Below are 23,342 nucleotides of genomic sequence, written 5' to 3'. Positions count from 1 at the left end.
GCTCTGCTAAATCCAAGCCAAGAACTGTCCATTCTCTTTGCCTCACTTGTGGTTGAAGTAAAATACACATATACGAAGTACTGGAATTTTCACAAGCTGAACGCAGCTGTGGAAAGAACCGGAACATGACCCCAGGAGGCCCCCCTCCTCCCAGGCCTTCTGTGAGTTACAGGATTTCCAAGAACATACCAAGCATACCATCTGTTCCTAAAGGGGCACAGAGGGACCTACCTTCCTGTACATCTTTACAATATACACAAAAAGTCAGCGAGTCTTCTTTGAGGAAAACTAAGATTTTTGACTTCAAACTGGATGACAAGCTTTGCCTCTTTAACAGAACATGTAGCCACGGTTGGGATTTGGGAGGTTGGATTTGGGACACCGCTCTCGGCGAGGCCTTGGTGGGCTCTGGGCCTGGAGGCTGACCTCTGTTAGAGGCATTTTGGTGAAAGAGAGGAACCAGGAGGCCAGAATGGGGGGAGCCTGGATTTGGCATTGAAGAGACCTGAGGTCGAGTCCTGCTGGGACCTCAAGCAAGTTACTGAATATCTCTGGGCTTCAATGTCCTAATCTCTACAGGGAGAACCAAATACTTCCCTCCTGGGGCTAGTTCGAGCATTACGTGAGATTATGCATGTGACATGCTTAGCGTGGGCTTGGCACATTGTGACTGCCTGACGCAATTACAATGAACTAAAGGAATGTCATTAATGATTTTGGTACCATGGCTTCCCCATTGTCTGTTCTGTGTAAAGGGTCATTGTCATAATTGGCAATTAAAGCTGCAGTGATGGAGGGCTGTATTGTAGCTTCGATAGAATGACCTTTCTATTTATAAGTTCAGAACAACTACAGCTTAGTATCTTTGTTTTATTGCATGGTGCCTGATTAGTAACAACTCCTTGTATCCTCAGCACACTAGCAGTAAGGGTAGTAGGAAGACCATATACGTGCATAGACCGGACACCTGCTTTACATCTCACACAGCACATGATTATTTAAAGCACAGATAGTCTCAGAAAGGTCCTTGCCTCAAATGGCAGAGGGGAGAGGTGGGTAAATCAAGGCTCGCTTTCTCCTGGCGGCAAATTGTTCGACCCCCCTGAATCACCTCCCTTGTTTAACTATAATTTCTCTTATAGTTAGACAAGACATGCAACCGTGAATGAATAGAGATCACAAACTCAGATGACCAGAGGGGCCAACCTGATCAAGTATACCACCGAGGCGGAGTGGGTTCTGGGAGGAAATCGAGGGATGCATTCGTTGCCAACATCTGAAATCATATTTCATCAGCAACGAGAAACAGCAATCAAGCTTCTCTGGAAACATCGGAAAATCGGGTTGCGCTGAACCCACATTCCGAGCTGCCACCACCAGCGGGTGGCCCAGAGTGGCAGTCCCCACCCCTCGTGGGCTGCGCTCTCTAGCTCAGGACTGAGTGTATCCATCCCTCTGCTCCCAGCTGGTGCCCCGACATCCAGCCTGGCACCTCAGGCTTTTCCCACTGAAGCTCAAAATCTAAATTTTCATAGCAAATCTATCCATTTCAAAATGATACTCCCTATCTGAGTTTGCTAGGGTTGCTATAATGAAGTACCACAAACTAGGTGGCTTAAACAACTGAAATTGATTCTTCCTCCCCAGCTCAGGAGGCTAGAAGTCCCAGATCAAGGTGTCAGCGGGATTGGTTCCTTGTTCCAAGGACCGAGAAGGAGAATCTGTTCCAAGGCTCCCTCCTATCATCTGGTGGTTTGCTGGCAATTTTTGGCCTTCCTTGGCTAATAAAGCTTTGCCTTCATACTCACATGGTGTTCTCCCTTTGTACAGGTCTCTCTCTGTGTCTAAATCCGCCCCCCCCAACTTTTATAACCACACTAGTCATATTGGATTAGGGACCTACTTCGGTATGACCTCATCTTAACTAATCACATCTGCAACAACCCTACTGCCAAATAAGGTCACATTCTGAAGTCCTGGGGGGCGGGGGGCGGTTAGGACTTCAACATATGGTTTGGAGGAAACACAGTTCAACCCATAACACCCACCACCGCAATTTTTTAAACTCTGTCTCTGCCAAATAAGCATATCTGCAGGCTGGAAACAGCTGAGGGGCTCTCACTTTGCTGACTCTGGCAAGGGATTTTAAAGGACAAATCAGAATGTCAGACTGAACAGAATCAGAGAAACTCTGAACCGGAAGGAAGGCCATGCCTCCCCCACCCAAGCTCCAGTGCCCACGGGAGCACTGCGGGGGGAAGGGGGGACAGCCAGCCCCCCCCAGAATACGTTACTAATAGAGAACACATGCGACCAGCCAGCCTCCGTAACACCCCTTTGCTCACCGAGAGCTCTTGCGTCAGAGGCAGAGGGAGTGTTGAATGCTCTTTGTAACCTGTCTTCCAATGAAACAGAATCCCTTTCCAAGATACGTGTGTGGGGGCTGGGCCTGGGTAGAGGAGAGACCTAATATTTTGTTTCCTTGGTTCTTCACCGTGGGGGCCGTGGAGGTGGCATGTGACCCCCCTTCAGGTGAACTCGCGGCAGGGAGCACAGCGGGCTCACAGCTTCCAGCTGCCTCACCTCTGGGCCCACATCGGCGCTTGCGCCAAGGCCAAGTACACTGGGCTGTTCTCAGCTGGTGACTAGGCAGAACAGGATTAGCAGAGCGGGGCCGTTCCGCCTGCGGGGGGCTCTTCAGCAGCCCCCCCACCCCCCCGCAGCCTGGCCTTTCCCTCCCAGGTGTCAGTCTTCTCTGCCGTGCTGGAGGCCCTCCCTAGCCAGCGCCACGTTATGACTTTTGTGGGCCCTAGCCCCTTTGGCCGCTGTGGGTCCATGCCTCCTTAAAAAATATTAAGCATTCTATTTTATGACTGCGTTGGTATAAAGATGAACATAATTTAGGCTGGACTGATTATTTTATTTGTTATTAGCACATTCATTTTTTTTCTTCCGATTTTGGAATAAATAAGATGAAAACATTCTCATGGACCCTAAAAATGTCCCGGCCCCTAGGCACTGTGGCTACTCTGCCTAACAGATACATTGACCTGGGCCCCAGTGACTCCAGCTCTCTCCTCCTTATCCTTCACGGCCGATAAATCTTTCTCACCCAGTCCAAGCTTAGGGTCTTCTTCCTGGAGGACCCAAAGTGACGCAGCCATGAAGGGGGAACTCACTCCACCGAGGGTGAGGAGCACCTCCGAGACGTCTGGGAGCTTCTTGGTGAATCCAGAAGACATCGCAATCCACTTGGAGGCATTCATAATACTTGCAGAGTGCGCGGCAACTGGGCTTACAGAAATGTCCCCGTCCCATTAGGAACCCATCTTCCTCACAGCTGACAGATATCTGACAGTCTTCTTTAAAGGCCAGTTACTCACCCGCTGTGTGGATGCTATTTTAATTCCTGAATTTGCCGGTAAAGTGCTTCATTAACAGCTCATGCACAAGGGAGCCAAAGTCACATTTCTGATCCCAAAACCATCCAGCAAACACAATGTGATGTGCCCACAGTGAGTCAGAGAGGCTGCTGGTGCTGAGACTAGGACTGCTGACACCAAGTCTCCTCTGGAGCCACTAGACTAGACCACATTCTGTTGCTTACCCGCCCCCCCCACCATCATTCAGTTGTTGCCAAAGTTAGATACTATTTACCGACAATCTGAGTAAGACTTTCTCACTGGGAAACCAAAGGTAGCTGGCTCATCTCAGCTGAAGGGGTGGGGATGACTCAGAAAGCACCAGGTGTCTGCCCAGCATGCCAGGCTGGAGGAACAACACCCAGCCCAGGCTCAGTATCATTGGGTATGACCGACGCTGAGGAAGAAGAGCAGATGTTTGGGTGAATGCAGGCACCGTTTTGTGCACCTTTCCAAGGGGAATGAAGAAATGGGCCTGGAATTCTTGGGAAATTATGTCTCTCATGTTTGGTATTATGAGAATGTTCCTGCCCAGTTCAATGAGGCCAAACTTTCTATCTGGCCCAGGGTTCTAGGGCCTCCAGAATACCTGGGAGAGGCAATTTATCCGATCCTTTCAGTAGGACGAAACTAGGTATTGGTGGACCCTAGATGTACCAATCCTATAACTAACCAAATCTTTGGGGGGGGATCCTGCAGGCCACAAAGATTTGTAAGTATTCAAACTTTAATTGTAAATGAAAGAGTCTATGAAGGGGCCATGAGTTCTCCATACAATTAAAACATCGAGAAGTTCAGTGCCAGTCCCCTGGTCATTGCTGCTTAGCCATACTCAGACTCGTGGAGCCAGTCTATCCTTCCCTAATTCTGGATTATACACAAAGAGGCTTCAGCTTCTAGGGGAAAAAAAAAAAACCAAACAATTTCCAATTCTGTCGAAAGACCAAATCTCAGTGATGCCAGCCAAAGGCCCCATCTGGGATATGCCCGCAGTGACGGCACATGATTACTTGCTTCCCTTTATGTAACAGCCCACTGTAGGTTCGCTCAACGGTTCATGTGCAACCGGGGGTCTCTTTTAGGCAGCCATTTTCCCTTGAATTAGGAAAAAAAAACTTTGAGGGCAGTTCCTGAACTTTTATTTTCAAACAGTCTGGCTACCCCGCATTCCACAAAAATCGATGCCAAGGCATCCTCTGACTCAGCTGGGACTCAGCCTTGTCCGCCATGCTGTGCTCTAGTTGTGACGTCTACATCCGTGTCATGCTGTTTCCTGGGTCAGGGGGGAAGCACCGTCTGAAGAAACACAGGCCAGCTGGAAAACCCCACTGGTCTACTGCCGCCATGAGGAGACAGCACCCAAATCAGGAGGTCACCACGCCTGCTCGCCCCGTCTACCATCTACGAACCCAACACTCATCTTCATGGATCTTTAGTTCTAAGGGTTTGGGTAAGTTTCACTATAGTAGAGTCAGGCTCTAGTCTTTTTATACAGCTTTCAGAGATGACAGAAATGTAATAAATGAGCACAAAGTAGGATGTCTCCTAGTCTCTGCTAAGAATTCAGTGCCAAGAGCGATGGGTGACAAGTACTGCTGCTCTGTGGTACCAGCCCATCCCTGTGGCATATGCTACATTGTGGCAACCGGGGGTCTAAGCCAACCCCACCAGGCTGATCCCACCTCTGCCCTCCAGCCTGAATATATAAGGCCAAAGAAGGATCGGAGAGATCGTAGACAGAGTCTCTTTGACGACAGGTGTCCTGGAGCTAACCCGTCGTGGGTTTTCTTCTGACCCCCCCAAGGGAAGAGCAAGGGATAGCTTCCCCTTTCTTATTCTGATCCAAGAGAAGAGGCTTAAAGGAACCAGGTGTGGAGAGAGTGGAGGAGGGAAACCACCCTCTAACCTCACCCTGACCCACACTTGCAGAAATTCCTGAATTCTTCAATGGCCCTGGGCCTCAAGAGAGGAGGGTGCTCAGGGGTTCCTTGGGAGAACTGCATCACTGATAACTGGGGTTTGCGGGGTACAGAGGCTCTGGGCTGTATACATCTAGAAGCAGGACGTCTGTAGGGACCTATGGGGGCAGAGTGGAGAGAAAGGATTTTGTGGCCAACAAGTAGTAACTTTCAGAGTCCGGTGGGGAAAAGATTTGAGTTTTCCCTTAGCCTAAGTGGGCAACTCAGAAGGGGCTAGAATGTCTTGAAAGGACTCTTCTCAAAAGAGCTGCATGCAGGTGGTAACTCCAACAGGGGCTGGCGTGGTGTAGCATTGCTTCTAGGTGCTAAAGGGGACTCACAGACGGCCAGCTGGAGAGTGCATCATCCCTGTCTGGGAGTAGTGAGGTGGGGTTCCCCACTGGCAGTGAGAGAAATGGACAGCACGTGGCCACCTGCAGTATAAAGGTCATGAACTCCAGCTTCAACAGCACTGGTCACATAAAATCCTTTGTCCCCTTCCCTTCCTTTTCTGTCCCACTGTTACACCTCCTTCCAACCCTGAAGGAACCAGCAGCAGCACAGGGAGTGGGAGAAGAGGAAGGGGAGAGCCAAGGAAGTATGAAGAGAAATAAAGCCCAAACCCTTCCCTTTATGGCTCTACCATGCTTTGGTCTGGGGGAGATTTGAATCGGATAAGATGCTGGAGTTTTGACTGGACTGAACTGAACCCCTGAAAAGGACGCTGTTAGTTCATACTTGAAAGTGCCCAGAAAGCTAAGGTAAGTCATCCAAGGACAGGGAAAGGTGAATGACAGAGCCTGTACAAAGGTGATGGTGAGAAAATTCATAAAGTTGCTTCCCTACTGAGAGCGTATGCAAGGAACCAAATGGATCAATGCAGAGAGTAAATGAACAGTGCTGTTAAGAGGATGCTTGAGCTCAGTCTGAACTGAAAGGAGAAGAGAGTGCCATGAATTATGGAAAGACGCTCCATCCACCTCACAGCCTTGGAGGGAATAAAATCATTCTGATCTTAATTTAGGTTTTGAAACCTTGCTCAACTCCCCGAGTGGCACCCTAAGCACATGATTTTTAAGATCTCAGCAAAGAAACTGATTTCCCTCCTTATTTTCCCAGTAATTATCTTCTTTTGGCCAAGGCAGGTAGGAAACAGTAATGATCTGGGCTATCAGCAGGTTACCTCCTGAAAGATTTTTGTTTCACTTCATAAAATATTAACAGAGAAAAAAAATCCATATGTGACGAATCGGAATTGGGCGACAAAAAGAAGGATAATATCCCATCCCCTCCAATATTCCCAAGATGTCCCACAAGAGCTCTGACTGCATTATTAGCCATTTCCACCCTGAGACAAACATTTGGAGACAGAGTGCTCATTTGAAAAACTTGACTCATGGTTTGGGGTTAACTGTTAAAAATACATGGCCAAAAGCAGGAAAATTCATATACGCATTGCATTTTTCAGACACCACATTCACTCTTCCTTCTTCTATGACACAAAGGCCAGAGCCCTCCAGGGAAGACGTCCCTCAACCTTTTGCGTATCTCTAAGCAGGCACATGGCTTTGCTCGCCCCTCCGTTCACCTCCCTGGTTTTTCCCTGAAAGCAAAGGCATAAGCTGCTTCCAGTATATGAATGAACATGAGATGAATTTTTTTTTTTTTTGAGCAAAATCTGCTGCTGTGGGCAGACATCTGAACCATTTAATCTTTACTTTGCCACCCAAATTGATAGAGCTCAGGAAAAATCAATATACCCAGCAGAAGGCAAATGTACGAAGAAAGGCAATCCCTCTCTTATTCAGAGCACTGGAGGGTTTTTTGTTTTTTGCGTTTTTTTTTGTTCCCCCAAGAGCGATTCTGGTCAAAACTCTGAGTCCTATGGGCTTTTCAAGGAAAATATCTGAGAATCTCTAGAACTCATCTGTTTTAGCCCCATCTCCTATAGGAAGAAGTCTTATATAGGAGTCCACGTGGGAGGAGTGTGAGAGTGTGTGTGTGTGTGTGTGCACGCATGTGTATACACGTGCATTGGGTGAGGAGGAAATGGTTGTCTGGCTACAACTGGCCAAAATATCAGTGTAAAAGTTCAAGAGGAATTGGAGAGAAATAGCAGAGAGCTGGGAGAAGCGAGTAGAATGTAGGCACCCAGGCTTCTGGCTAAGATCAGGAACATAATCTAGGTCTAGTGCTACTCTGCCATCATCTTATATCTCGGCATTCTCAAATACTCCCCAACCACAGAATAAAGTATCCACCCTCAGGCCTGTATACATTTGCATATGCTGTACTTCTTATCCATCTAGCCAAATTCCAGTTCTGAGATGACTTCTTCTAGAAAGCTTTCCCCGAACCCCAAAACCAAGGTGATCTTTCACTTTTCTGTGGTCCCCTATCTTTTATTTTACACCTCTGTTAGTCATGCATCATTGTGCATGTTTACAGAGCATTTTGGTATTTGAATAATTTGTGCAATGTCATAATATAAATTAACATAGAATTGTATTAAAGGCACTGAGAAGTCCTGAAATAAAGAAGTCTGTTTAGCTTTCTTTAGTTAGGGTTTCCCCAGTTTATTTTTCCCCCCAGTTACAAGGGGTGGTGAATTTGGAGATTTTGATGTACAGCATTAGGAGTAAAACACTAGAACTCAAAGGCATCTTAGAGATTATGGAATTCAAATTCTTCATTTGCAAACAGGTCAGTGGAGACCCTGAGAAGTCGAGGGATTGCCCAAGGCAATCTGGCACTTGGATAACTTGGCTTGGAGCACAAGTGTTGAACTCCTAGCCTGGTCCTCTTTCTCTGCCCCTTGTTGACACAGCTGTGGGCAGAAATTCCATGGTCACAAATGAGAGTGAGGAAGGTCTAGGGCTGACGCACTCCTCAGAGGATGGATGACATTCAAGTGACACAGGCAGATGGATGATCTGTCAGTAGGACACAGATCTGTTGCCTCTCCCCGGAAATAGGTGTTCTCCCTAGCCAACTGGTCCTCATCATCACTGAGGATAAAAAATGATATGGGAGCCTGCGGGCTCAGTCAGTGGAGCATGTGACTCTTGATCTTGGGGTCGTGAGTTCAAGCCCCACGTTGGGTACAGAGATTACTTAAAAAAGAACATCTTTAAAAAAAAAGAAAGAAAAATGATGCACTGAACACATAGTCATTAAATCATGATATTGGTTACTCAGAGGATCTGACTCTGGAACTAATTTTTAAGTGATTTGGGGAAAGTTCTCCAACACTTCCCCACATTTAAGTTTGGACACCTGTGATAATGACACCAGGGATTAATACAATCTTTCAAGATTCTCTCTACTCCCTGTACTATATTCTTAAGATATGGCAGAATGTTATGTAAGTTGTCCTATTCCTTGAAACAAAGCTTTCAAGAGTTGGTAACATTTTTTTTTTATTTTTAAAATACTTTATTCATTTGGGAGAGAGACAGAGAGAGCACAGAGAGGCAGAGGGAGAGGGAGAAGCAGGCTCCCCGCTGAGCAGGGAGCCCAATGTGGGACTCGATCCCAGGACCCTGGGATCATGACCTGAGCCGAAGGCAGATGCTTAACGACTGAGCTGCCCAGGTGCCCCCATTTTGTTGTTTTGAATGAACCCAGTTGTTATTTAAAATACTCATGCAGATTCATGGACTAATCTGTCACGCTAGGTTATCACCCACTCCACGCATGACACTTACAGTGTTTCCTACAATGGCCACAAGTGGAGATGGGCTCTCTGTCTGTAGGGCCAAAATATGGAGAGAGATATATATATAGAACTCCAATCTTTTGTCATTTCCAAAAGTGCTAACCCTGACTTTTAGAAGAAGGAAGTGAAAATGTTTTGTCTTTTTCTAATCTCAATTATTTATGTAAGTGACCTTAGATGTACCTAAAGAAATCACTTCTGGGGTGTTTTTAGTTCTCTTGTTCTACCATTTGGTCCTCTGTTTACTGAGATAATCACTGTCTGGCTAGCCAAACTAAATACACTGCTGTGATCGCATCTCTCCTTGCTCAAAGACCTCCAACGGCCTCCTGTTGTCAACAGAGTAAAGTTAAAATCTCTTTCCTGGCATTTGAGGCCTTTTAGAAGTTGCCCCTACGCTGCTTTCCCAATCATATCTCTCCCTCTGGTACCCTTGTGATTGCTGCCATGTATCACGGCTCCAGCCCTCTCCTGTCTCCGCCTGTCAAAGTTATAACCATCCCTCAACACAGTTGACTTCTTCATCATCATGTCTTCTAGAACGTCCAAGCAGTTACGTGATCTCTCTTGTCTCTGAATACCCAGCACTCTTCTTTTTTTGATGTAAATGGGGGGACCACTCTGAGAGCACTTGACACATGCCACCTTGTCTTACACCCATGTGTGGTAGAAATCCTTTTCCCTTTCTCGAATGTATGTTCTTTGAACCTGGGCAAGGACCATAGGGAATGTGCCATTTTATTGCTGTTTTCCCAACCAGACCCAATACAGGGTCAAATGAATGAAAATGCTAGATCCAAAGTTGGATTTGTCTTAAACAGGTAAGCCCAGGAGACTCCAACATTTTACTATATGGTTACTTATCAACATTTTTTTGTAAGAAGCCTGGACATGTTGAAAAAGAAAAGGAACACATAAAATGAAGTTTGCAAAATAGAAGTTGGCTAACTGGGCCTGACCTGAAAATGTGTTTTGTTGGCCCATGCAGTGTTTTTAAAGAAAATATTTACCAGGGCACATGGGTGGCTCAGTAGGTTAAGCATCTGCCTTTGGCTCAGGTCATGATCCTGGGGTCCTGGGATAGAGCCCAAGTTGGGCTCACTGCTTAGCGGGGAGTCTGCTTCTCCCTCTCTCTCTCTGCCGCTCCCCCTGCTCGTGCTCATGCATGTGTGTGTTTGTGTGCTCTCTCTCTCTCTCTAACAAATAAATAACATCTTTTTTAAAAAAAGAAAATATTTACCAACTTTAAAAAATTAGGGAAATTTCACATAAAACCCCTGCCTTCCTGATTACCTTATGAAATCAAAAGACCTGCCCCCTGGAACTGCATTCTCACATGGCAGTAATTAATTAGAGCTTTGTACAGGGTCTGTGCTCCCTAGCTTGCCACACTCCTCTCCCAGCCCACATGCCACTCACTTTATAACATCTGCCTGGCTCCTTTAGAAAATTGAGTGTGAGAGTCTGGATATACTAGGACCAGTCTCAGGATGGAGACTGTCCAGAGCCAAGATAAGCTGCAGGATGGGCACTTTAAAAAAAGAGTCAGAGACAAGGTTACAAATATTCACATGAAAAGAAACTACCATGAACAAGGAATAATGTAAAGAACCATAAAAAGTTGCCAAGTCTTCAGGCTTGGGGACACATTGTCCTTGTCAACAATTTATTAGGACTGAGCAGATGACCTCAGTATCCACACAGCAGCGGATCAAACTAGGAAAAAGGACAGTTTGCAGCAGAACCAAAATTCCTATTCTTGCTCTTTTGTTTTGTTTTGTTTTGTTTTCTATTTTTTTTTTTCTATTCTTGCTCTTGATGGAGTCAGTTACCAGAATCTTCTCGCTAGTCAACAAGCCCTTGGGGTTGAGGACTGGAGCGTCTTGCAACTGTGGGGAGACCCTGGAAGCTTCCCAGGGCCCAGGTGAAGGCTGTCATAATCCTTAGGAAGTAAGCCTTTGCCCATGTCTCCCATCTGTGGAAACATGCTCCTTAGAGTGGACTCATCCCCAAGAGCTTCTCTCCTCTCCATTTCCCTGCAGAGTCCAGCCCCCTTGGCCGCTAGGTGGCCCTGTTGCTTTCAGGATTCACCACTGGGAATTGGGGCTCACCCCAGGGCCACTTGGGAAGTTCTTAAGGACTGTTTCCCATCACTCGATCTATTTTTAGTGAAAAGCAACCTAGGATTATTCCCGCCCTGCCTTTAGGGATAAGAAATACAGAACAACAAAGTGATAAGAAACTAAAGCATAATATGGAAATGTGAAAAGAGCAAGACCAGGTCACAGGTGAAGAAAAGCCTTTAACTGGGTGGCCTTGTCCTTAGTTACAGAGCTCCTATCCACGGTCCGTCTCAAACTCACAGCCCGGCCCGGCCTTCCTGCTCTTCCACCAGGCCTCCTGGTCCCTACTCACTCTCCTGTCTCCCTTCTCTGTTGACAGGGCCACAGTTAGGTCAATGGAGGGGGCAGGAGGGGAAGGCAGAAACACTCCCCCCGGGGAAAAGGACTCCATCTGTCCCCAGCTCACCCAGTTCACTCTTGAAGGTGTGATCCTGCAGGAGAACGGAAGGGGAGTTTCGAATGTTTCCTCCTCCAACAAACCAGTTCACGTTGGGGTTCCAGTGATTCACAAAGCCACAGAGATGATTTTCTTCAAAGTCACATTCTGGCAGAAGAGAAACAAAAATGCACACGATCACACCTAGGTATATACCCCTACTCACTGCGGGGATTGCTCTTCCGTATTCAGATATGTTTCTCATTCCCCTTGACCACTGGAAGCTTTGTACCAGGATCCCTGGACAATGCTGGAAAATGTAATTCATCCTTGCTCCTTTGGATGATGGCCCTGCCACTGACTAGCCATGTGAATTGTAGCATGACCTCTCCTGGGCTCTGTGCCTTCATCTGTGAAATGAGGGGAATGTTCCCCCCGCACAGGACTGTCCCCACGCGGAGCCAGGTGTGTGGTTAATGCCTGGTGCCTCAGCCACCTCTGCTTCAAAGCCCTATTTGGGACCATCCTCTTAGCTCCGGAAACTGTGTCTGCCACCCTTCTGGTAGCCCATATCCCCATCCCCTTCTCTCCTGATGGTAGACAAGATACCAGGGCTAAAGGACATGTTTCCTAGGTGCTAACAGCCTCTGCTTTTCTTATTAACAAGAAACAGAACAGGCAGGGGAGGCATAGCCTAGGCTCTGGGTCCTTCTGCAGCTCCGCAGTGGAGAAGAGAGAGAAAATAAAGAGACTTCACCTCCCACCCTCCGCCGTTTAGTAGCACGGACATGTTTGCACAGATAAATTGTTCCCAGTCAACAGACTCCTCTAGTGGGAATGAGAAGCTCACCAACAGCGAGCCTGTATTGACCCCTATAATCATCAACTACAAATATGAAGTATGATTGTCCTGGCCATCTCCCATTACCCCTCCAGACCCCACCCCCACCATTTTTTCACTCCAGCGGTAGATCTGTATGGATTGTGTCACTGGCCTCCCCTGCCTTCTGTCTTCCTGTTGGATTCGACCGATGGAAAGTAGGAGGAGAACAAGCCTCCAGCTCCTTTCCTGCCAGGTTGCCATGGGTTGGCTGTGTCCCTCTCCTGAGGACACGGGTCCTATCAGGGAGCCCTCCCCACACAACCATTGGCTCCAGTTGGCCCCCACCCCTTGCCCTCATGGCTGATGATTCATCGCTCTCACTAGTCCTGGATTACCACCTGTGCTTTTGCCGGTTTCCTTCACCCACCCACACCTTTGTAGCCCCTAATGAGTCTTCTTCTTCCTGCCAGGACCCTGATTGATATAGTTATCAATGTGTTTTTACATTAGCAATCACTGAAAAACTTTAAGGTTTTTATCTGCAACTTTTCACTGCAGCATCTGCCAAGCAATACCCCTGTTCCATGCCAAAGCCTGCTGAAGAATAAAATAGAAAGCAAAATAGTCCTGAACGTGCCAGGTACTATTCTAAGCACTTTAACTGAATTAACTTACTCAGTCCTCGACATGGTCCCACGAGGTAGGTACTATTATTAACCTCATTTTACAGATGAGGAGACAAGCAAAGAGAAAGCACAGAAAGGAAGGCGAGGGGACCGTGGGATCAGGCATCTCAACAAGATGAAAGTATTGGCACTCCTTTTTTTTTTTTTTTTAAACAAACCAGAAGCCACGGAGTGATTTGAAGAGAGGAAATTTACATTTTTAAAGTGCCCAGCGCTGGGCCAGTGACCTTCATACCTATGATCTCATCAGTCCCCACATTATTCCTACGAGGGAAGCATTTTATATCCATTTTGCAGGTGGAGAAACGGAGGCTGCGGGGCGCGGGGAGTTGAGGAGCCAGCAGGTGGCGCTGCAGCAGGCCCGTCAGACTGGTGGGTGGGCTGTCCGAGGCGCACCTGCCGGCGGGAGGGAGCTACCAGGGGGCGCGTGGGTCTAATCCCACTGTATCTTCAGAACATGGTCACGTTTTCTTCCCTCGTGCTTTCCTTCACTTGCCTTAGTATCATCCTTGGAAGGTCAAAACAGAGAAGTGAGAGTCAGGGAATTACCAAAGGCTCTTTTTTATTCAGAATTGTCTTTGACTCTCCTTCCTCTTCCTCTCCACAGCCATTCAACCTCCAAAGGGCCATCAATGCTGAAAAATCTCGCAGTCTCCCACCTTTTCCCTATTAGAGCCCAGCGCTGGGCCTTCGTTATGTCTGATCTGTAAGGTTACAACCACTTGCTGGGGGTTTTCCTCTCCTACGTATTTATTTTCCTCGTTTCCAAGTCCCTTTCCATGGGGCCGCCAGAGTCACCATGTGAGGACTTGGCCGCAGGCACCCTCCTCCGCTGACTTTTAGCTTAAAACACCGGCCAACCACAGAATCATCCACCCTCTTCAGCCCGGACCCAGACTCTTCTCGAAGCCTCCCTTGGGTCCTGAGTCGCACTTGAAACACCCTCCTCAGCTTCTGGCCGGGGCCTGAGCACACCCTGTGCTTCCTCCACCCTGGGCTCTGCCCACAGAGTTCTTCCCCTCCTCCCCTGGACCTGCACTTCACCGAATTCCCCTGCTTCCTGAAACCGCAGCTCAAATGCATCCCTGGTGTTCAGTGCTGCCCTATGTCCTGTCCTCCTCCTCCCTGCACCCCGACAGCCTGCCCTGGCCTCCAGGAGCGCCCATCTTATAGAGAAATAGCACCAACGGCAGACAAATAGAAGGTGAGTGGCCACAGGGCACAGAGGGGCCAAGGTGTATCAGAGAGAAATGGAGTAAAATGAGCAAAGAAGGGAATACGAAGCCTGCTTTTCTGGCTGAAGCTGAGCTCACAGCAAACCGGAAATTATCTTTACTAGCATATGTTGAGGTTCAGGTGGCAGCTCAGGTTACAGTTGCTGCAGCTACTTTCCCTTCGTTAACCTAGCCAGTCTGGGCAGACTCCAGTGAGCCCTCCTCCGCTTACAGACAGGAGCAACATACACCATTCAAGTGAACCTCGAGAAGCATGTAAGCTACGGTGCATCATGCACTGACTTCCATAAAACACCTTGCCTTCAGGATTGGTTCAATTCCCTCTGGCAACAGATTTTAGAAGAAGATTCACAATTCACATTCCAATACAGTGAGGACGAAACCCACTTACCAATACAGTAGCCGGTCGTCATCTTGATTTCAAAGAGTGCGATGCTGGCCGTGTTTCCCTGTCCGAGCACACCTTCTATTAAAATCTGCATGACACAGGAGGAAGAAGGGAGTCAGGCTTCCCTAACTCCAAGGAAATACCGTGTTTCCCTGGCTCGGAATTTCAGAGACTAGTCAGGAGCTGTTCAGCAATTCAAGGCAAGGCGAGATTGCTTGTCTCAGCTAATTGCTACTGGATACCAGTCTCACCACGGGCTCTAAGAGAATGTGTGTGTGTGTGTGTGTGTGTGTGTGTGTGTGTGTGTGTACAAGGTGAGCAAGGTGTCCAGTAAAAGCTTGGGGCCAACTGTCTTCAAGTGCTATTCCAACCACCCCCTTCTCTAGCATCTGTGGTGGAACCAGTTGGCTGTGGATGGGGAGGGGGGCTGGTGCCCTTGGGGAAATGCATTCTGAGAACGGTCAGGGACTCAGGGCAGAGGCCTCAGTGGGGAAAACCCTTGGAGGAGGGGGGAAGCACAATCTGACTTAGCGGTGGGAGACTCCACGTGAGATGGAAGAGGCTCGTAAATCAACCTGTAGTTTCTGTATTGCTGAACAAATTTGGAAAATTTTACATAAAGAACCGAGGGGAGCATCACAATTTACACGGCTGATTTCAAGCGCTGCTGTGGTTCATCTTTGCTCCCGTTTCCGGAAGTATTTGCTTCTCTTTATGTGACTTCAGCCCAGTCTTTGGCAACTATGCTGGGAGATTTAGGATGTGCCCTACTACTGGGCAGACAGTGTGAACTAGAGAGCTCGGACCTCAGTGTTCCTTCCCTCAACCCTCCCTCCTGCCTGATGGGACGGGGAGAGGAGTAGACAGAATTTCAGCACTTTTTGAGGGAGAGAAATGGGATAGGGAATTGAAAAGGGAATTAGGAATGGAGAACGTGTTTGTGAAGGCCCTATTCTTTCCTCCACGACAGTCTCACTACATGTCACACTTGCGTCTCCTTCCCTGCTCCAAACAACATCCAGCTTTACGTTACATTGTGGACCTTCCTCTTCCAACACTTCTGATGCAACAACCACCATCTTTGAAAAGGAATCAGAACATATCCTTTATGTATCTTTCCCTCTTCAAAGTAGCTCCACTTTTCCTTTAACGATAGTGAATGTTTTGTTCAATATTTGTAGCAAACAGACCATTAGGGAGATACCACACACAACTGAGAAAGAGGAAACAAAATGATTAGAAATGAGAATGCTCCCTAAAGCCCATTAGAAAATAAATTTCCATCGAAGAGGTTGGTTTAGGCTCCATTTAGATTCTCACAGAAGTCCCATTTAAGTAGACAAGAAAGAAATCCGGGAAGAAGCTCTTCTAAAGAATAAACACAATATTAACTTACCGATTATTAATTACTACTATTCTTCTGGGACACATCTCTTATAAAGCAGCACATCCCAACATAGGAGATCAGTAACTTTAGTGGCAGAAATTTTCATACGATCTCAGAGTCACATAATGCTATGTGATAAGTCAGGCGCCTACATTCTACCTACCTTGAATTTCTTGGAACTGTTTTGTAAATCCAAGCTGGCTATGAGCCAGCTGTCTGAAGGTTCCTTAGCTGACCAAAGCAAGCGATCAAAACTTTCATCTTCAAATCTCACATAGAGGTTCAGCCGGCTGGTGTCTGATGAAGACCCTGGAGATGTGGTTATCTGGTAGACCAGTCGGAGACAGCTCCATTCCTCAGCCTGTAGGTCAGAACTTAGCAGCACGGCTTTTTCCCCCTGCTTGGCAAAGGAGGTGTCCACATAAATGTAGTGGCCTGGAAAGAGAAAGGAGCACCGGGAAAGGATCAACCTGCTGTTCACCACTCAGGGAAATACACAACTGTGGTCCAGTGAAGCTAAGGGCAGATACAGCCTGCTGATGCATTTCAGGGGCCTACCGAATGTTGCCTAAACACGGGATCTCTGCCTTCTTGTGAAAAATTAGAAGCTCCCACAACACTGAGACCATGGTCACATGACACACGACTACAACAGGCTGGAGCTACGCAGTGCTGCCTCTTCAGAAGGTGGCATGGGCACTCCCCACTACTCCCTATTACCCCCTCACACTGAAGCCAAGTGTCTGTTGCCTATTATCATCTCATACCAGGCCCATTTAGCATGCTGCATTCATCTTCCTGGCCCCGATATGCATGAACGTTTGGAACTTCAGAACCCAGAGGAGCAGCATGCCTCTGCTGGAGTCAGAATACCTTGGTGGACTCAACCTTCTCTTTCCACAGCTCCCCTCATTTCCAATGATTTGATCTGCATCCAATTTGCATCATTATAGTAGATTGAATTTATTTGGTTGCCTCAGATCTTGGGGCCTAGGCAGATGAAGTTCACTGTCAGCTGATTTTTAAAATTAGGAATAAGACTCTCCTCCTCTAGACTCTTCCACAACGAAATCTCATAGTTTTGATAACTAAATGGAAAACCATATACAAAACTTGGAGGACAGGGCACTCACCACTTCCTTCTCCCCCACCCCCTCCTCCTTTCTTTGCCCTCTTTTTGCTCCTCTCCCCTCCTCCTGCCCCCCTTCCCCTATCTTCCTGACGCTGATACACTGATATGTGGTACTCTGCTGGCTACACCAGGATATAGAACAAAACTGCTATGAAGAACAGAACAAAACAGATCAGAAGCAAGAACTGTAACCTGAGCCTTCGGAATCTGACTCTGGTCAGTAGCTTCCTATAGCAGTGACCCGATCTGCCTGTGTGTCCTGGAGACCCACTGCCTGTGGGACCTGCACTCTCACGCATGCTCAGAGGTTCCCACATTTGTGGCCAGCATCTCACCGGCTGCATTCCATCCTGGGACCACCTCTCCACTCCTTGCATTTTAGGCTCCCCAACACCAAACTCTTACTAGAAAGGCTCTGAAATTCCTCCTTGCTTTACCTGATCTTCTTCAGCCCCTCCTCCCATGCTCATCACCCCAAACGCCAACCCCAGCCAGGCCCCTGGGCTTTGTGGTGAGTACTGACAGGCCAGAGGAGCCTCAGCTGATGGCCAGCCTCACAGTTAGGGCGCTGTCTTCAGGGAGTCTCGCTGGCCTGCAAAGGGTTTCAAGATCAACATCTGTCTCCAGTGGGCAGTCTTTCAACATAGCGACCACCCACCCAGTACAAATAGCAACTGCTTCTAGATGCCAACCCAGGCATCCCTGTGGGGAAATCTGGCCCTTGCTCTCACTGCCACCATCACCATCACTCCCTGCACAGAGTGAACTCTCACTATGAAGCAGGTGCTGTTCTAAGTGCTTCACATCCATTTCCTAGCTGTGGGGCCTGCTGGGTTTGGAAGCACTAGGCTGGGGCTCTTGAGGACAACTCTTTTTTAAACAGAAAGGGCAGCTTCTCTGTGACATGAGGCAATATATAAGTGCCATCCTCATTTCCTGCTTTCCGTTACTGTCCCCATAGAAGGGACTCGAAGCAGGCTGGTAGTGCGGTGGGCATGGTGACTAGGGGAGCTCCTGAGAGCACTTCAAACCTTTTCTGAAGAAGTAGAGAGTTGGCACATGGGGTAAGCAGAGGGAAAAAACAACTCCTCATTGTGTCCGCTGGAGTTTCCCATCCTGGGCCAAGCCTGCTGCCCTGCAGGCTCAATTCTCCCCCTCCCTACTGCCTTTCCCACTTCTGGAAGGAAACGACTCACAGAACTGGCTCTCAAACTTGAGCGCAGAGTCACCCGGGGGCCCTGTGCAAACAGATTGCTGGGCCCACCCGTGAGCTGCCACCACGTAGGTCTGGGGTGATGCTGCAATTCTAATGGATTGCATTTCTGAGAAGTTCCAGGGGATGCTGATGCTGCTGGTCTGGGGACCACATTTGAGAAGCAAAGATTTACAATATCTGCCAGAGAAATAGGACTCATTATTTAGACACCTTTAAAAAAAAAAAAGATTTATTTATTTTGGGGGAGGGAGGGGCAGAGGAAGAGGGAGAGAGAAAGAGAATCTCAAGCTGACTTCCGCTGAGTGTGGAGCGCAACGCAAGGCTCGATCCCACGACCCTGAGATCATGACCTGAGCCGAAATCAAGAGTTGGATGCTTAACTGACCGAGCCACCCAGGAGCCCCCTTTTGACACCTATCTATCAAAGAAAGGACTGGGTACTGTAGCATGTAGAGGAGGGAGGAGACAGTTCCACTTGGAGGTAAAACTCAAAGTTAAGTAAATGTGTGCTGCTCGGCTCAGAGAGTCCATCTACTGGTGATTATCTTGATTTTTTCAGTGACTGCCATAAAAAAAAAAAAAAATCTCTCTTGGAGCTAGAGTATTATGCTAAGTGAAATAAATCAGCCAGAGAAAGACAAATATATATGATTGCACTCATATGTGGAATTTAAGAAACAAAACAAACGAGCAAAGGGGGAAAAAAAAGAGTGAGAGGCAAACCAAGAAACAGACTCTTAACTATAAAGAACAAACTGAGGGTTACCAGAGGGGAGGTGGCTGGGCAAATGGGGGAGAAAGGTGAGGGGGATGAAGGAGGACACTTGCTGTAATGAGCCCCAGGTGATGTATGGAAGTGTTGAATCACTATATTGTATGCCTGAAACTAATATTACACTAGGTTAACTACCTGGAATTTAAATAAAAACTTAAAAAAAATCTCTCCTGACATAATCTCTCACTATATCAGATTTTATTATAAGCCTATGCTAATGCTCTCATATTAAGAACCTTTGAGAGCACATACTATAACAATGTATTATTTAAAATATCTTGATAGTATACAGTATGAAAGTTGGTGCTATTTATTGAGAGATCTTGATATCTCAGCCATAAATATTGGCTATTTCAAAACACTGGGATTTTGCATGTAAACTAGAGACCTCAAATTTCTTTTCAGGCCATGCTGTGTAAGTGTGCCTATTATCTGCATTACAACCCATCCAGATTTATCTCCCTAACTGATTTTGCATTCACAGCAGAATAATGCATTTTCCCAGATTAAAGAATGAGCTCAAGTGTTGCCCATCTCCTCTACTAACTTTGCCAAGCTCAAGAAAGATTTTCTTAATCACTACTTTTTTTTTTTCTGCCTTGCCTGGATATAGCCTCAGAATCCTTCTAAACAGTGTTCCATGTAGCCACTTACCAATCAATCTGAGTTAGTACCTGAGTTGAAACTATTTGCTTTATCCTTGTTTGTAGCTTCAGTGTCTTTATAAAGAGTTAAATTGAACTAGTTGTAGTCATGTTAGAGTTAAACTAAACTAGAAGGAACATGGTAAATTTTGAAGAAGTTTTAGAAAATGAAGAAAGAATGAGGAAGATATTGATATCAGGGACGGTGCCCTTCCCTGGACTCTCACTAATAAAATCGCTATTCTAGAACAAATTGATACTGTTTTTGGTGAGTTGTTTCTTCTTACTTTATTAAAAAGAATCATTTTACTACTGAGTTAATGAGGTCTTCTTTGTGTGGGAAATATTTCATTTATTCTACGCTCAATCTTAGCCAAAGGGCCGAGAAGCGATATATTTCACTTATTCTATCTGGATTGACATCTGTAAGTTAATCTTGGAATAATTTACACACAATAAAATTCACCCTTTTAAAACAATTCAGTGGTTTTTACTATAATCACAAAGTTCTGCAACCATCACCACTATTTCCAGAATCTTTTCATCACCCAAAAAAGAAATCCCATACCCATTTGTCCCAGCTGCTAGCCTCTGGGAACCATAGAGTTAGTTTCTGTTCATTTGCCTTTTCTGGAAATTTCAAATGAACGGAATCATATAACATGTGGCCTTTTGTGACTGGTTTTTGTCACTTAGCATCATGTTTTCAAAGTTCACCACATTGTAGCATGTATTAAAATTTCGTTCTTTTATGAGGCTGAATAATATTCCATTTTATGGATATACTGCTATTTAATCACTCATCAGTTGATGGACATGTGGGTTTTTTTCTACCTGTTGGCTATTATGAATAATGCTACTATGAACATTTGTGTACAAGTTTTTATGTAACACAAGTTTCAATTCTCCTAGGTATACGTGGAGGAGTAGAACTACTAGGTCAATGATAATTCTATGTTTAACTTTGTGAGGAACTGCCAAACTGTTTTTTAAAATGGCAACACCATTTACATGTCCACTAGGGATGTATGAGAGTTCCAGTTTCTCCACATGTTCACCAAAGTTTGTCACTGTCCATCTTTTGTTATTACAGCCATCCTAGTAGATGTGAAGAGGTATCTAATTGTGCTTTTGATTTGCATTTCTCTAATAATGAATGACGTAGTGCATTCTTTCACGTGCTTATTGGCCATTTGCATGTTATCTGTTTTTTTGTTTGGTTGTTTTTTGTTTTTTGTTTTTAGAGCGGTTGGGGGTGGAGGGAGACAGAATCTTAAGCAGGTTGCAAGCCCAGCACGGAGCCCGATACAGGGGGCTCAATCTCGCAACCCTGAAATCATGACCTGAGCTGAAATCAAGAGGTGGATGCTTAACCAACTGAGCCACCCAGACACCCCAGCATATCATCTTTGAAGAAATGTCTGTTCAAGATCTTTGCTCATTAAAAAATCGGGTTACTTCTTTTTCTATTGTTGAATTATAAGAGATTATATATTCTAGATCTTATCAGATACATGTTTTGCAAGTATTTTTCTCCCCATTCTGTGGGTTGTCTTTTCACTTTCTTGATGGTATCTTTTGAAGAACAAAAGTTTTTAATTTTGATAAAGTCCAATTTCCTATTTTTGCTTTGGTTGTGTGTGCTTTTGATGTCATAGCTAAGAAACCATTGTGTAATTTAAGGTCATAAAGGTTTACAGCTATGTTTTCTTCTAAGAGTTTTATAGTTTTAGCTATTACATTTAGGACTTTGATCTATTTTGAGTTCATATTTGCCCATTAAATTGTTCTGGCATCTTTGCTGAAAATCAATTGAGCATAGATACAAGGATTTATTTCTGAACTCTCAATTCTATTGCACTGATTTATGTAATAAATAAATACTCCCAATGTTGCAAGTCTTTGAGTAATTTCAAGCTCTTAAAAAGTTGATTTTCACAACTGTTGACTGTTTTCATGGCTTTTATGGGGACAGGATTTTCTGAAGTCCTCATTGCACCATTCTTGCTAACATCATTCCCTTTCTTATCCTTTTTTAACCAACAAGAAAAGAAAACAATGTTCTGGAGATGTTAAAGTAAACACAAACAAATAAGAAAAAGGCAAAGAACGGCAAAGATCACATGCAGATTGGGATGTTGACTGACGCATCAGGCCAAGGGTCTGGGGAGAGATTTATTGGCCACAGTGTTGGAGTCATGATGGCAGGAGGGGAGCGAAGGACACTCTTCAAATACTGTTGCTTAGGCAATTTGAACTGATTTATAAGACATTTATTAGAAATGATAAAATCTTTACGATGGGTCAGAAAAGGGCCATAAACTTCCAAATAGATTTTTTTTAAAGGAAGTCAGCAATGAAAACCAATAATTAAACCACCCCGACAAAAAGGTCAGGTTCCATGAACCTCAGGGTCTGAATGTCTTCTAGTCACATGCACGCATCAGAAAACAACAGGAAAATCTGTTCTGTTTCAGTGAAGGCAGACATAAAGAACAGAGTTCTGAGATCATTCAATTGCTAAACATATCTGCACAGCTAGAGCTCACCGTATTAATGACTTCTAACAGTCAGTGCACAGTGTGCTGGGACTTAAATCCCAGGCCATCACTATGACAGCAAGGCCAGGACATGAAATCATGGGGGGCTTCTTGGTATCACTGCACTTCTGTTTGCTGATGCACGTATTGTCCTTCAGGTGTGATGGTCATGCCAGGGTGACCGCATGGTGCAGCGGACCTGACCCGAGATTTGTAAATCGTAACCTTTGTTTAAAGTTTTATCACGCATAGGCTTACTGTGTCATCAGTTTCTTTATCTGCAAAATGGGAATAACAAATTAGTGGAGTCCTATTACGTATACATTCAATATTTGGGAAAGCACTCGACGTACTCAGACAAACGAACGAACAAACCAACCAACTACAAATGACCCAACCACTGTAACATATACATACACACATGAAATGAGTTCATACAAATAGCCACTACATAAAATCTATTTATATATTTCAACACAAAAAGGAAATCAGCTCTGTTGTACATAGAAGTAGTATAATATATAGAAAACCGCGCACACTGTACTCTATAATTTAAGGAAGTTTCAAGGGCAGTTTTGATGGTATCTGATTTTTACCTTTTGTGCCGACTTAAGAACACAAATTCAAGCTCAAATGAGATGTGACTTCCCATCTATAGTCACTGTGAGAACCCAATGAAAATGATGTCTATAAAAATGCTCTGTACGCTGTAATGTTAATTGTTAGTTATTTCTCTTATCATCGGGGTGGGGGGGGGTCCTTTAGTGGTTCCAGAGATAGTGAGAAATCTATATTGCCTCCGTTTTGTCCAGTGTGGTTCAGAGCCAATATGCGTTCAGGTAGCGGACCAGCAGCACCTTTTTAATGCTGGTAGTGACAACAGTCTTCCCTCCATTCACCTTACTTGACCCTTCCATGT

The 23,342-nt window shown here is 45.7% G+C and overlaps 1 protein-coding gene across 3 annotated transcripts in view; it reads right to left on the bottom strand.

Annotated features, from left to right (window-relative positions):
- MAMDC2 (MAM domain containing 2) overlaps nucleotides 1-23,342 on the bottom strand; it is a 140,408-nt gene that overhangs the window by 58,553 nt on the left and 58,513 nt on the right. For all 3 annotated transcript variants that reach the window (XM_078062326.1, XM_036117894.2, XM_036117896.2), the window contains exons 3-5: nucleotides 16,280-16,551; nucleotides 14,733-14,817; nucleotides 11,628-11,765 (exon numbers count right to left, since the gene is read on the bottom strand). In XM_078062326.1, coding sequence (XP_077918452.1) covers nucleotides 11,628-11,765; nucleotides 14,733-14,817; nucleotides 16,280-16,551 — 495 coding nt within the window. The remainder of the gene's footprint in view (nucleotides 1-11,627; nucleotides 11,766-14,732; nucleotides 14,818-16,279; nucleotides 16,552-23,342) is intronic.

Source organism: Halichoerus grypus, chromosome 14, assembly GCF_964656455.1.
Source record: "Halichoerus grypus chromosome 14, mHalGry1.hap1.1, whole genome shotgun sequence".
In the NCBI taxonomy this organism is placed as follows: domain Eukaryota; kingdom Metazoa; phylum Chordata; class Mammalia; order Carnivora; family Phocidae; genus Halichoerus; species Halichoerus grypus.
Note: the sequence above shows the minus strand (reverse complement) of the source record. Positions and strands in the feature narration are given on the sequence as shown.